The sequence below is a fragment of the Bubalus bubalis genome, chromosome 8 (assembly GCF_019923935.1).
Source record: "Bubalus bubalis isolate 160015118507 breed Murrah chromosome 8, NDDB_SH_1, whole genome shotgun sequence".
Lineage (NCBI taxonomy): Eukaryota > Metazoa > Chordata > Mammalia > Artiodactyla > Bovidae > Bubalus > Bubalus bubalis.
The window spans coordinates 9,862,467-9,876,808 of NC_059164.1; the positions used below are offsets into that span (position 1 = coordinate 9,862,467).

At 46.1% G+C, this 14,342-nt stretch overlaps 1 protein-coding gene across 4 annotated transcripts in view; it reads right to left on the reverse strand.

Annotated features, from left to right (window-relative positions):
- The window catches only part of CDK6 (cyclin dependent kinase 6), a 253,952-nt gene extending 242,318 nt beyond the window's left edge, over positions 1-11,634 (reverse strand). The window contains exons 1-2 of one of the 4 annotated variants that reach the window (XM_025290849.2): positions 11,484-11,634; positions 7,977-8,581 (exon numbers count right to left, since the gene is read on the reverse strand). In XM_025290849.2, coding sequence (XP_025146634.1) covers positions 7,977-8,209 — 233 coding nt within the window. In that variant the 5' untranslated portion in view covers positions 8,210-8,581; positions 11,484-11,634. Of the gene's footprint in view, positions 1-7,976; positions 8,582-8,693; positions 9,369-11,483 lie in introns of those variants that run through there. The other 3 variants (XM_025290850.2, XM_006078335.3, XM_006078334.3) reach the window with 3 other exon arrangements.
- Between the last annotated feature and the right edge of the window lie 2,708 nt (positions 11,635-14,342).

A 14,342-nucleotide genomic window follows, 5' to 3' on the forward strand; every position in this document is an offset into this window, starting at 1 on the left:
GCGGCGAGGAGCCCAGGGAGAGGAAATGGACTAGTCAATATTAGTGTAGGATGAAAGCAGCAAACGCACACAAAGAATACAAGAAAATTCCATCAAAGTTGAGGCTAGGACTAAAGATTAAAAAAATAGACAGTCACAGGGAAAATTTTAAATATCAGTAAGTATTTGAATGTTCTTACTAAATAGCTTGGTGTACAGATACAGTCAAAACCAATAATCTGCCAGCATTGTAGCTTGAGATATCAGTCACTTCAGTGGTATCCGTCTCTTTGCAACCCCATGGACTGTGGCCCTCCAAGCTCCTCTGTCCATGCGATTCTCCAGGCAAGAGTACTGGAGTGGGTTGCCATGCCCTCCTCCAGGGGATCTTCCCAACCCAGTGATCAAACCAGTGTCTGCTGCATCTCCTGCACTGCAGGCAGATTCTTTACCACTGAGCCACCAAGGAAGCCCTACTAATGTTACACGCAACTCTAAAACGACGAAAAGTTCTCATGTGAGGGGCTTATAATTTAATTTACTCTACTTCATTCAGGACACATATTGGGCAACTAACAGTATGGACCCTGTTATTTATGGATATAAAAGATACAGCCGACCCTTGTCTTCAAGTCAGCAAACATAAAAGCATTAAACTGAAAATACTTTTCTCATTCAACGGAATGTTTTCTGATACGCAATGCCCATCCGTCATCCTGTTCTGTTAACACTAGATATAAACCTGTTTTTGAGCCTTAGTTATCCTCAGTTTGTATCTACAACTCATGTAACTGAGGAATAAAGTAACTGATTAAAAATCAGGCAATTTTTTAATGCATTTACACAACAGTTCCTACACAGGTCAAAGAGGGTTGAATCAAGTTAAATCTAAAACCCTTTTCAATGAAAAAAACTCCTGTACTGTGATTCTAATTCTACTGAACTAAAATCCTTTAGGAAGGCTAAATAGGACTCAGTAATTAAAATGGCTACTTGAATGACAAAGTAAGTAGCTGTCCAAATTCAGCTAAACTACTAACTGTTTAATAATGATGCCATCCCAAATGGACTTCCAGGCTACTGCTTCCACACAGATTCCTGCCACATGCTTTAAGCTGCCTTTATTTTGTGATACATATATACAATGGATTATTACTCAGCCATAAAAAGGAACGAATTTGAGTTGGTTGCACTGAGGCGGATGAGCCTAGAATCTGTTATACAGAGTGAACTAAGTCAGAAAGAGAAAAACAAATATCATATATTAATGCATATATATGGAATCTAGAAAAAGGGTACTGATGAGCCTATTTGCAGGGCAGGAACAGAGAGGCAGACGTAGAGAATGGGCTCGCGGGCACAGCGAGGGGGCAGTGCGCTGACAGAGTGGCACTGACACGTATCATTCCCACGGGCAACACAGGCAGCTGGCGGGAGCACCTACACGGCACAGGGAGCTCAGCTGAGAGCTCTGTGACGCCCTGAAGGGGTGGGCTGGGGGTGGGAAGAGGGCTCAAGAGGAAGGGGATATACGGATACTTACGGCTGATTCACGCTGCTGTATGGCAGAAACTAACACGACATTGTAAAGCAATTATTCTCTGATTAAAAATAATATTTAAAAAAAATGTTCTTAGGACTTTTCTTGTGGTCCAGTGGCTAAGACTCCAAGCTCTCAAGACAGGGGGCCCAAGTTTGATCCCTTCTCAGGGAACTGGATCTCACATGCTGATAAATAAAATATATATATTTTTTAAAGGTGCCTTTATTTCACCTTAATGGGGAGCAGTTACATGAGTAGCTGGTAAAACAAAATCAAGCATGGCAACACGCAGGTGACACTCAGAACAACTGCCCAGCAGCTCTTAACAAAACTCCTCCCTCTGACTGCTCACCCGCCTGCCCCAGTAGACTTGGCATCTATAGATCACCAATCAAATGGTAACCTTTATGTAGGCAGGCTTGTCACCAACCCCCTGTGTCTATTTTCCATGCGCCTGGAAAAGGCCCCGCTTCCAAACACTACCTTCTTGTACTCCCACTCCTCCTGTGCCCAGATTTCATCTCTGCTGTGTTCTAGAACACCAGGAAGCTCATGATTAATTTCCTTCCTAAGAAGACTGAGGAGGACTTCTCTGGGGTCCAGTGGTTAAGAATTCGCCTATCAATGCAAGAGACACAGGTTCGATCCCTGGTCCAGGAAGATTCCATACGCCACGGAGCAACTTAAGCCTGTGCGCCGTAACTCCTGAGTTGGTGCTCTAGAGCCCCTGAGCTGTTAACTCCGGGAACCCACATGCCTAGAGCCTGGGCACCCCAAGAGAAGCCACTGCAGTGAGAAGCCTGCATACAACAACCAGGGAGAAGTTCCCACTCCGAAACTAGAGAAAGCCTGAGCGCAGCGATCAAGATCCAGCGCAGACAAAAACAAATAAATAAACCTTAAAAAAGAAGACTGAGAAGCTTATCTGAGCCTCATGAGAACTAGAAATGGTGTGATTAGTTCAAGAAGCATGGGCAACACATATTTACTCAGGTGTCTGGAAGTTGCTATCCTACCTAATTTTCAAGTATTATAGTGTTTATTTCACTAACTGGGAATTAGATGCCAGGGCCACATTATGAAATAGTTCATAAGCATTTAGATTTTTTTTAACTGTTCTTTGTCTCAAATGAATTTAGTATTATTACTTACTTAACTACATTATTTACCCCTATTTTTACTTAACTATAGCTATTTAAATGATCATAGTTATTACCCAATTTCCTTAAAAGCAGAATGTAATGGATAATCACCACACTTTTTTACAGATTTACTTCAGTAAGGCATACTGCAAGAATTCAGGAATTTCCCGAGTTGATATGTCGTTTATTCCTGGCAAACCATCACCTTTGTCTACATATAGTTCATTTTTTCCAAACTAGAAATGTACTCACTGGAGTTAACTCTTCCATCAAGCGACAGAAATTATTTTAAAATTGCTACTGAGATTTTAGAGCACGTCAACAAGTTTCAAATGGCATGGCAGGCAAGCTGCTTACCTCTGGACTTTAGTTTATCTATAGTACCAAAGGGCTGAAAGGCCTCCAAAGTGTCTTCCAATCCTACTATTAATGAGTTTCCCATCACACAGAGTATTGGATGTTTTATTCTTAAAATACATTCTTAGGAAATCATTAATAGTGAGACATGATTTTTTTTTTTTAAGGTAATTTACTTTTTTAAAATTTGATTTTTAATTGGGAGGATAATTGCTTTACAATGTTATGTTGGTTTCTGCCATACAACAATGTGAATCAGCTATTAAGTATATATATGTGTGTGTGTGTATGTATACATCCTTCCTCTTGAGCCTTCTTCCCAACCCTCATCCCTCTCAGTCGTCACAGACGGCCAGGTTGTGCTCCCTGTGTTATACAGCAACTTCCCACTAGCTATCTGTTTTACACGGGGTAATATATATGTTTCAATGCTACTCTCTCCTCCCTAAAGGTAATTTACTTTTAATAAGGAGTCTGTTTTCACAGATATCCACTTACCTTTGTTCTAAACATAGGAAAATACCCTAAAAGATACTCAAGTTTAAACAAGTCTTCCTCTTAGGAGCTACTTCCTCATTGATAGAGAAATTCTAATAGTTCCATAGTGATAACAGTTGTGTGAAAAGGATACAGTGCAATCCATGGCAACAATTCAGCACTACCAAGTTCTTCTGCGGCAACAAGGAATGGGAGAACATTACTATGAAAATGTGTATTTACTAAAGTTCAATAACTTGGAAACTTCTCAAGGAGCATTCAGAGAATGAAAGACAAAGCCTACTTTTCACATAAAAACACATTTTAAATTCGTGCTTCTCCTGCCTTCCCTGAAACAAGTCCTAATAAATATATTATTCACCCACAAAATAACAGTTTATTCAGAAGGATTCCCATAAACTAACCCACCTGAGGATTCATGTTTATGCAGCAACCAATCATGTATCTTTCTACTCTGTTAATAGGTCTTCCCAGAGAAATCACATTTTTATTCTTTTTATGATATTACTGAGATCATTAAAAAGAGGAAATGGGAAAACTCTCCTTGAATAATAATCAGTGAGCTATATGCATTTTTCTGGTTTTCTTAAAGCAGTGATTAAATTTGCTAATAGTGATAATTTGACATATTCAGACATCACCAGTTTATTCACTGAAATACTGAGAGTTTTAGATTACTGAACTAGTACTTGAAATTGAATTACTTCTCCTGCTACCCTAACAAATTTCATCCCCGGAGACAACACTGATAACACTAACCAGTATCTCTGTAATGACATGATACTCATGTCTCCAGGTTACGGTGACCATACTATTCCTTCAAAACCAGGGAGAATTATTATTTAAAATCCCCTTGGTTTTTAAACAGTAAGTCCTTCCTAAATCCTTGTTGAGTAAGTGGAGCTCAGATGTTCATATCTATCAATTGTACGTCAATGTTGTCTTATACAGATCTCTGTGTATGTCCCTAAAGTGAAATTTAATCCTGCCAAAGCATTTGATTCTGATTAGTGTTTCAGTTATCTAATTATTCAATCAGCAAATTCACAGTAACCAAATTATCACAAATATTAGCTGCTCTAAAAAAAAAAATGGTTAGGTGAAATATAGCAAAAAGTCAATGGAAATAAAGAGAAATGAATTTTTAAAAATATCAAAGAATTGTTCATCCCATGACAAGGTTAAGTTCTGTAAATGTAGAGACTTTTTCAACTTGTTCACTGATGTATCCCCAGCTTCTAATAGTGTCTGGCAAATACTGGGCCCTTGATAAATATTTGGTGAATGGATAGATTGCTGATAAAACATGTTATTTTATCCACTCTGCATACTTAGTTCAGAAGGTAAAACGGGATTCATTTGTGGAGTGCAGAAGCTCTAATACAGGTTCATACTGAAGTCTGATTCTGGCGAAGGCTCCCAGATTTGGAATTACTAACTGTAAAATACAAATAAATTTATATCCCAGACACTGACTGGCTGATCAAGCCTGGGCCTGGGATACATCAAGCCACAGGTAAGCAAGAATTTCAAGTCATTATCCCTGCGCATGCCGGCAGTCCCAGAGCCAGCAACAAGGCAGCTTTTCAGGCAAATCCATCAAATATCTCAAACTTTTGAAAAACTAATGTGTTTATTATGCTTCTTCAAGCTTTGAGGCTTAACTATCTGTGGGAAGGGCCTATAATTATGATCAATTACTTGTGACTTGAAGGCATTTATACAGGCACCTATCTGCCCTTTTAAGAAACCTTTAAAGAACCAGCCATAGGATTGTAAAATGGATCCTCTGGGGCAACAATAAATCACAGGTTTGGGGGCCCAATTCTGACAACTCTCTCTTAGAAGGAAAGAATTTGTCACCTGTCCTTGATTTCCTAACCCTGCCTGAACAATTATCGCCATCATCTAAAATGTGAATTCCTAGTCAAGCTCAGCAAGTCATGGGGACCAGTAATTGCCCCAGGCAGAAGCAGAAGGGAAGAAACAGGAAGGAAACAAATGCAATGGATATCTGCAGCTCGTGAGGATGACATCATCGATGATTTTCTCAAGTGTCATTGAACTTCATGGCATATGACTGATGGTCTTTTCTGACAAACTATAGGCTCATTATATTCCGAGTAGCTTCGTGGTTCCGGAGCTTGTAACATCTAGGTTTGAGTATGATTCATCCCTACAGGAAAGGACAGGTGAGCTAATGCCTTGCTGGGAACTTTTACCAAGGCAAGCCCCCTGACCATCCCTCCCCACCCCCCCATCCCCACCGTCAATCTTCTTGAACACAAATAATACTTGAACATCGGAAGCGCTCTTAAATTTACAAACTGTTCACATATACACTATCTCAGTTTCTCCTCACGATTCTTAAGAGGTAGATGTCATCTTTACCACTTAACATGTGAAATAGTTTTAGAAAATGATGCCTCTGTCTTCCGACATATCAGTACAATTTCGACTTATCAATGCAATCTCCTAAAATTTCTCAGTACAGAATCCAAGACATGTGGCTTGGTTAGAAAGGTGTAAAGACACACCAACCTCAAGAAGATAAATCAAGAGAATAAGTTGGACTTGCCGGCACAAGGGCAAAAACAACTTCCCTCTGTTATGAGAGTAAATTGTGCTTTAGGGAAAGGATGGTGTTACACAGGGGTGCCTCTGGAATACCTCGACCATTGGAAGGACATGATTTTATTTATATACATGATAATCATCCTTAAATGGACACTATCCATAGGTAACAGACAAAATAAAACAAGAATTTTGGACTTAAATTCTAGCGGTGGAATTCACCCTTTGGGAAGTGACTGGGTGGTTCCGCTAGGAAGATAACTAAGTTACAGGGGACAAATGTACCCTTCGCTTTCCTCTCCAGTATCACAAAGACGACCCAAAAGGGTTTCTGTTGTTTTTTCAACAACAACAAAAAATACACAGAAGGTTACCTACTGCTTTTATATATAATCTCATCTTCCTAAATCACTGATTCTTTCAGTCCCTCTCTTCGCTATTGGCTGAAACAGAGGTATATTGGGATCCAAGCTTTACAGCCATTTACTACCTTGTTCGTGTAGTTACGATTCTTTGCTGCCTTCTAGCCTGAGTCCTGACTGTGGCAGGAACAAAGCACCATACAAGTCATCCGTCCTGGGATGAGAGGAGACAAGTCGAAACCTCCCAGGAAGACTCTGCAGACACATGGGCTCCCTGAGTCTATAGAGGGCTTGGTATTTCAAAGGTCAGTCTTGGGTCTCTCCACTTTGGTGACTAATGTTAAACTGTTTGACTTTTCACAAAAATATTTAGCTATGCTTATTTACATAATCTCATCCACAGCACACATACAGTAGTAGATATATATTTGTTGAAAAGAGCCCCTCGACGGATGAGGAGACAGGAAGAAGACCTCAAGACCTCCTTTTTCCAACTTATTATTTTAGACGTTGAGAAAGGTAAAATCACACCCTAATTTGTAGAAGTTTCCGGGCATTCCTTTTCAGCTTAAAACTATGCACCTCTGTTTAAAAAAGAAAAGGATGACACACCACACAATGTCAAACACACAATGGGGAAATTCCAGGATCACTAAGAAAACACCATTATCCAAAGTCACACACACTTTGGTTTAATACTGGTTCCCACACAAGAAACACGGTAAAAACTGCTGCCTCCCCAGCCGCCAGCACAGCCCACCCAGGAAAATCCTGGGCAGGACGTTTAGAATCTAAATATTCCATAACCTGGACTGACTGACTGGAGAAGGAGCCTAAGGGCTATGCTCTCTTAGACACACAAAATAATACAAACAGGTAACATATTTGGAAGACATTTTTAAAAGGACACAAACTGGGCGTTGGCACTGAAGTCCTTCATCAGGCATCCTTATCATTATGCAATGCTAGCATAAAGAAACTGTAGGTGTAATTGACAAAATTATTCTCAAGTGTTTTTGCACTTTAAAACCTCATTTATACTAGGCTATGGCAGAAGACTTTTCTTCCTACTAATTACCACCATACCCTGTTACCTCTCATTGATTCTCTCAAAAACTCCCCTAATGGCCAAGGAAACTACACGGGTGGGCTGGGGGTGGGGGGTGGTGGGCGCCCGTCTCAGGTTGCCTTGTTCTAGCCCCTAAAAGACACCCATCTTTCAGGACCTCTTTCAGGACGAACCGGAGAAAAACACTTAGAACTGGCACAGCAGCGAGGAAGGCTGCGCAGGTCATATTTTCTGACTGGTCTTTTTGCTCGCTGTCTGGCAAGATCACCAGCTCTGGCTCGTGGCTCTGTCGACAAAACTCACTCTCATTCCGTGAGGTCGACGGATGGCGCGATGCCTCCCCCGCCGTCCCCCCACCCTCCCGCACGCGCAGCATCTTCGTGGGGCCGGGGATCCCAGCCCCTCCCCCAGCGCACGGCCCCCGACGGCACGGGCGCCGATCCACCGCTCACCTGACCACGTTGGGGTGCTCGAAGGTCTCCAGGTGCCTCAGCACCGCCACCTCGCGGATGGTGGAGAGCGGCATGCCCTCCTCGCCAGTCTGCACTCGCACGCGCTTCAGCGCCACGAAACGGCCTCCGTTCTTCAGGTCCCGGGCCTTGAACACCTTCCCGTAGGCGCCCTCCCCGATCTCCGCCACGCACTCATACTGCTGGTCGGCACGGCTCAGGCCGTCCTTCTCCATGCCGCCCGGCGCGGTGCCGCTGGGGCGGGCGGGGGGCGCGCTCGGCTCGCTGGTGGCCGCCGCTTGCCTCCTCCCGGACTCCCCGGCTGGCTCCCTCGCGCCCCGGAGTTCGGTCTCGCTTTCTCTCTCACCCCCCGCCGACTACCACGCTCGGGCGCTCGGACTCTCGCGGCCGCCGGGGCTGGATGGAGCGACCTCCCCGCGGGCGGGCGCAAGCCTGGTGCCGCCGCTGCGAAACTCCGCCTGCTGAGTCGCCGAGGAGCGAGCCGATCCCTCCTCTTCCCTCCCCGAAGCGCAGTCCTCTGCAGACACCGAGGCGATTACATAGTCTCAGTCTCAGCCCGGGCGCGTCTCAGTCCACGGTCATTCCACCTAAAAGAGGAGACGGGAGGACAAGAAAAAAGTGTAATTAGACATCCCAGGCGCCTTCTCCGGGGTTCCTACAGGGACCCCTCCTCCTCCTTTACGCAGCCCCCATCGCTACCCTCTGCGAGCTCCTGCCCTCTCCCAGGCCGCTTAATCCTTCCTGGTTCCTCCGAGAAAAACGAAGTTACTTTTCTTTCCCTGCAGAGCTGGAGCCGTCTTCGCGCGGAGAGGTTGCAGGGGCCCCTCTGGGATGAGCGCAGGGCGCGGGACGCAGTGGAACGAGAGGGGGCGTGCCAAGCAGCCCAGAGTGTGCCGGGAGCGCGGGGGAGGGGAGGCGCCGGGCACGTCAATGTCACGGCTTAATATTTCCCTGTATCATTGTGTTGCGCTGCTACCCTCCCTGCCTGCCGGGCCTGGACGTCAGGGGACAGGGGCTCCATGGGTGCCGTGGGGGCGTTCTGGGGTCTTGCGCAGCCTGGTGTGGAGAGACCTCGGGTCCGCCCGAGTGCGGCCGCAGAATGTGGGTGGGGGCTCCCAGGACCTTTGTAACCCGATGCTGGGAGTGTGCGAGAAGGGGTGGTCAGACATCTGCTCGGAAATTGCTTCCTTTCTTTCTACTTTCAGTTTTTCTACGAGGAGACGTTTAAAAACGACACACAAATGGTCTTTTTAAGGTAAAAGAGTCTGGGTTGGAAACGGAATCCTTCCTCTGACTTGGGAAGACCTCCCTGGTGGAAACCCATCAGATCCGAGAGGGCGGGAGCTCCCGCTACTCGGGACTGGGTGAGAGATGCCTCCCCCCCGCGGTGTGGCGGCGGGGAGGGGGGGGGGGTGCGCGGGTGAAGTCGCCTACCGAACCCTAAGAATGGGATAAAGAGGTGCTCGCCGCACTTCAGCTTGTCTTCTCCTTGGAGAACAACTTCAGAAGCAAGGCGGCATAATCGTGACTCGCCTTTAATTTTTCAACCGATTGCAACCTGAGCAAAACTCAGCCTCCCCTTAAAAAGGGTAAGGGGTGGGGGGAGTAAAGGCTGAGCCTCCAGGGGAAAGCGAAAAGGGGTTGCGCCCCGGCGGCCAGGACTCGCGAACCTTTCCCCACTACCAGGGTTGTTCCCTAAGTAGGCAGCAGAGGTGGTTGCTCCACTCCCCTTTCAGCTTAAGGTCGGGTCCGAATAGCAGTCAGTGACCCCCGGAGCCCACCCCACACACACACACAACAAAACGGGGAAGGGGTGGGGGGTCGCACTCTTCTTTCCCATTCAAACTGCAATTCAGGACCCAGGGGACCTCCGCTCCACCAACGCTGTGGCCTCCGCCGGACATTCACCGCTCCGACAGCGTGTCCGAAATTCCCGGAGCTCCTCGGAATTACCTGCCCCTCAACCTCTGGCTCTCTCGCCTTCCGCCAGGAATTAAAGATACAGACTGCGCGACCCCCGCGGTCTGCGGGCGGAGGGGACCGCGGAGAGCACCGGGCCCCTCACATTCTCTCCATTCAAAATTCTCCTTAAAAGGTGAAGGCTAGTCCTGGGGGCGGGGGTGGGGTGGGGGGCGAGGAACTAGCCCCCCGAGCCGAGGAACCAGCGGTCGGAGCCAGGCCGAGGGCCACACAGGTAGTGGAGGAGCCGCGGCGAGCGGCGCCGCCCGCCCCCTCCCGCGGGCCCCCTCCCCGCCCCAGTCCTGCCCGCCGCCCGGCGGCGAAGGAAGCGGCGGGGACGTCCCACCCCCGCAGGGAGCTGCGCCCGCCGCCCCCGCCAGGCCCCGCACCGCCCGCCCCGGCTCTCCCCCCCTCGCTCCCCGGACTGTCGGCTCCGGCGGAGAGAAACGGGAGCAGCCGTGCCTCCCCCCTGTCCCCCGCCCCGTCCACTTTTTTTGTTGTTGTTGTTGCTTTCCCACGCTGGCTGAATGTGACTTGACCCCATTTCAAAAAAGTTTGACAGAGTGCTTCAACATTTCCGCATTCCTCCGCGACTACAAAGGCTGCAGCCGCCTCCTTCTGCTTTCTGTCTCTGCTCTCTGTCTTCACACTCAATGAAATCCTTCATGTGCCTCTCCCGAAGCCTGCCAAGCACCGCAAGGGTCGCCACCACCGCGGCGACCAGAGGCCGCCCCGGGGACCACGACTCCCGCGTGTACACACACGCAGATGCGCCCACGTGCACACTGACGGGCGCGGGGCTCGGGCCCGGAGGTGTTCACCCCGGGGGCGTGCGTTTTAACGATATTTTAAATTAGGAAAGTAAACTAGGAAACTAAAGCAAGCGTCCATCCTTGCGGGGGGACTCCCAGCCTGGGCACTGGCCGCCGGCGTGCACTCCTCTCTTAAGTGCAGAACACGCCCGTGGGGGCTGCCAGCAAAAAGTCTGCGTTAACATTTATCTCGCGGTGGGGAAGGTGGAGCTCACACCCACACCTCGGCGAGATGGAGGGGGAGCTTTCGTGGGGAAATAAATACAAGGTACCGAAACACATTCTCTCCCGCGTGAGGTCCCCAAAAGCAGTGCATTTTAAACCCTGAATGTAAATTGCTCGGTGAGTTTCCCAGTGGAGCCTAAGTTCCGTTTGAAAGACTGGATAAGAAGTGTTTGTGTGGGTGTTTGTGCGCAAGACTGTGTGCGAGCAGGCACAGGAGCTCGGCGCTGGGGGGAGTCCCTCGTGTGGGATGTTCCCCTCTAGTCAGATTAGGAGAAACTCCTGTAGCTCCCCCGAAACTGGCCCCTGTAACCACCCCTCCTGGATCGTAAGGGGTTAACCACAGCCGATTCCGAGAACCTACCGCCCCCCACCCGCCCCAGTCACCCCCACCCACCCTCCCCTCCGACCCCGGCCAAGCCCCCAAGTCTTCCCCAAGGACCACCTCCCCACCCCGCACCCTGCCGCCCACCCATCAGCGCGCACAGCGCCTCACCTGAGGGGCCCGGCCGCGGCGGGCCTCGCGAGGGGGCTGCGGGGACCGGTCGACCTTCGCACGTGTCCGCCGCGGCGCGGAGCAGGTAAACCGGCTCGAGGAAGGAGTTAGCCGCGCTCGCTCGGGCGAGGGGGTGGGCACTGCGGCGGAGGGCGGAGGGACGGCGGAGGGCGCCGCCCGCGCGGCGCGCTGGGGGCGGACGGAGGCCGCGGGGCTCCGGCCGGGGCTCGGGGCCCGAGCCGGGGAGGCGGCGGGGGCGGGGTGGGGGGCCCTGGAGGCCGACGGCCCGCGACCCTCCCGGCGGCCGGGTGGGGGGCTCGCCGCTCAGTGGCCAGCGAGTGTGCAAATTAAAGCCTTCCGGAGGGAGGGGAGGCGGCCGAGCCCCGGCTGTGCTCTGAGCCTCCGGCTCTCCGGCTCTCCGCTGCGAGTGGGGGGCGAGAAAGAGGGGGGAGCTAAATGAAAATTTCCGGCTTTCGCTGCAACTGGAGTGGGGCGACTAAAATAGGAGGCGTGAGAGGGAGAGTGGGATGTGTGGTCAGCAGTCGGCTGAGTTACCAAATCCAGGGTCGCCCCGAGTTGGGGTTTTTGACAGAGTGAGGCGAGCGGGGGGTTTCAGCAGTCACTGATGTAGACGGATGGGGAAAACACAAAACGACCAATAATAATCATGAGGGGCCGGTGGGGATGGTAAATACTAACACTTTCCAAGAAACTGAAAAATCAGACCAAAAAAATAACTTTATTAAAAAAAAATTGGCAGGACGCCTTGCAGAAAAGAAAATACTAATCTGTCCAAGTACTTTTCACTTTCAGCATGAGCTACATTTGTTTTGTTTTCCTTCGCTTCCTTTCGGCCTCACAAAGCCCTATCTTTTCCTTTTGGACAGAGGATATGATTTGGAAATTGTCTGGCACTCTTGTGGTTAACGATCTACTTGAAGGGGCTGGCCGGTTCACAGTTATTAAGTGATTAGTAACTGCTGAGGGTTCACTAAGGTATTTCTGTGGAGGTAAAAAGCCTAAAATTGACTTTAAATAACAGAACAGCAAGATAATAGACACACGCACACACACACAAAGAAGAGAGAACATGATTCGATGGGTGCTTCCTTTAAATGCATTACTGGACTTCTGAAATTTGAAACTTTGTAAGAATGTATACTTTACCTGCTGAGAAAACCTCAATATTTCAGGTGAAAATTAGATTTTGGAGAAAAAGAAAAGTCTTCTAGACTTCTATAATGAAGTAAAACAAAACTTAAAATGACTATTTTTTTGAAAGAATTCAATATTACCAAAATCTCTATCTGTAAAATACTTGAAACCCTTTGAAATATCTTAATGCAAACCCTAAAAAAAGTTACTTATTTCAGGACTCTGTGTAAAAATTAAAACCCAGAAAAATTCTGTTTGAATGAAAAATACTACCTCTATAAATCTTTTGACATTTTGAATTAAACTATTTTGCTAATTTCACAGTAGATCAAAATTTTGCTTTATAAAATTGATTCTATAGTATAATGTGAAGTAACAGGTTAGGTAAATAAAAATTGTTGCATTTACATTAGCAAATATTTTGCAAGGCATTATAATAATTTATTCTTAAAAAATAAAAAGTGTGTGTTTTATGCTTAAGATAATTCATAAAATACATTTTTTGTGTTTAGAAGCATATCTTCTAAAATGAAATCCAATTTCTGAACAAAATTTATATTTGTAAAGAGAGCTATAATCTCATATACCTTACAAACTTAAGAAAACAAAGTGTTGGAATTTGTATTTCTATAAAATATTGGATCATTACAATCACTAATTAGACTTTAAACCAGAGACACAAATGGGAATCCTCCATTTTGATAATTGCTCACACTATCAATGCTTTTTAAAAAACAAGATTTATTTGTTGGTAATTAACACATTTATGTAACTCAGAAATAATTGTCAATAGTCATAGGAACCAGCAAATGATTATAAGAATTTGAGTAAATAATTTGTTTAAAAATAGTAAGCTGTAAATATCTTTTAAATTAACAGAAAAATATCTTTTCTACACTGGGTTGCATTTTTCATTCCTGAATTGGATAACAACCATAAATGAATTAGAAACTCCATGATTTAGCTTACTAGATCACTTGGGTAATGTCAAAAACAATGAAACTTTATTTAATTACATACACTAATACTGAGTGTTAGCTCTCTTTATGTCATCTGCTTTCTCTGATACTGTTAATTTGTCTTGTTCACTCTCCTTGGTTATGGTTCATTCAAACTCCAGGTTGGTTAAAGCTTCAGATCAGGAAGTTTTACAATGGATTGTATAAAATTAGTAAATACCAGATTGTTTTTGTTTATGGATACCTTCCTTTGTGGGTAACAGGTTATCATACCAAAATTTGTGCCAAGTTTACAAACTCTGAACAAAATTCCAACTCCTTTGTTTAGGAGTCCTCCATGAATGAATACATCATTCCAAAATAATTATTTGTACCAGTATTTTCACACTACATCTCAGATATTCTAATGTTGCAAATCACCTTAGTTTTTAAAAAATTGGAATTCATGGATTTCCAAATACACTGTTGTAGCTTACCCTAAAAGTTTTCTGAGTGTCACGTAAGAGATACATTCCCTGTGTGAACATTTTATACCAAATATCTGTAAGCTTTTGTTTTTCCTAAAATAAAAATGAAAATTTTAATTCTGGTCTATACTTTTATAACACTGTTTAAGAAATGAGAAATGTGTTTAAAATTAGTAATTGTATAATGTACATCTAATTCTAAATGATCTCTGATTTATATTAGCCATTTGAGTTTATAAAGTACATTTTCCAGAAACTCAGAAATGAAGTTTTTGTTA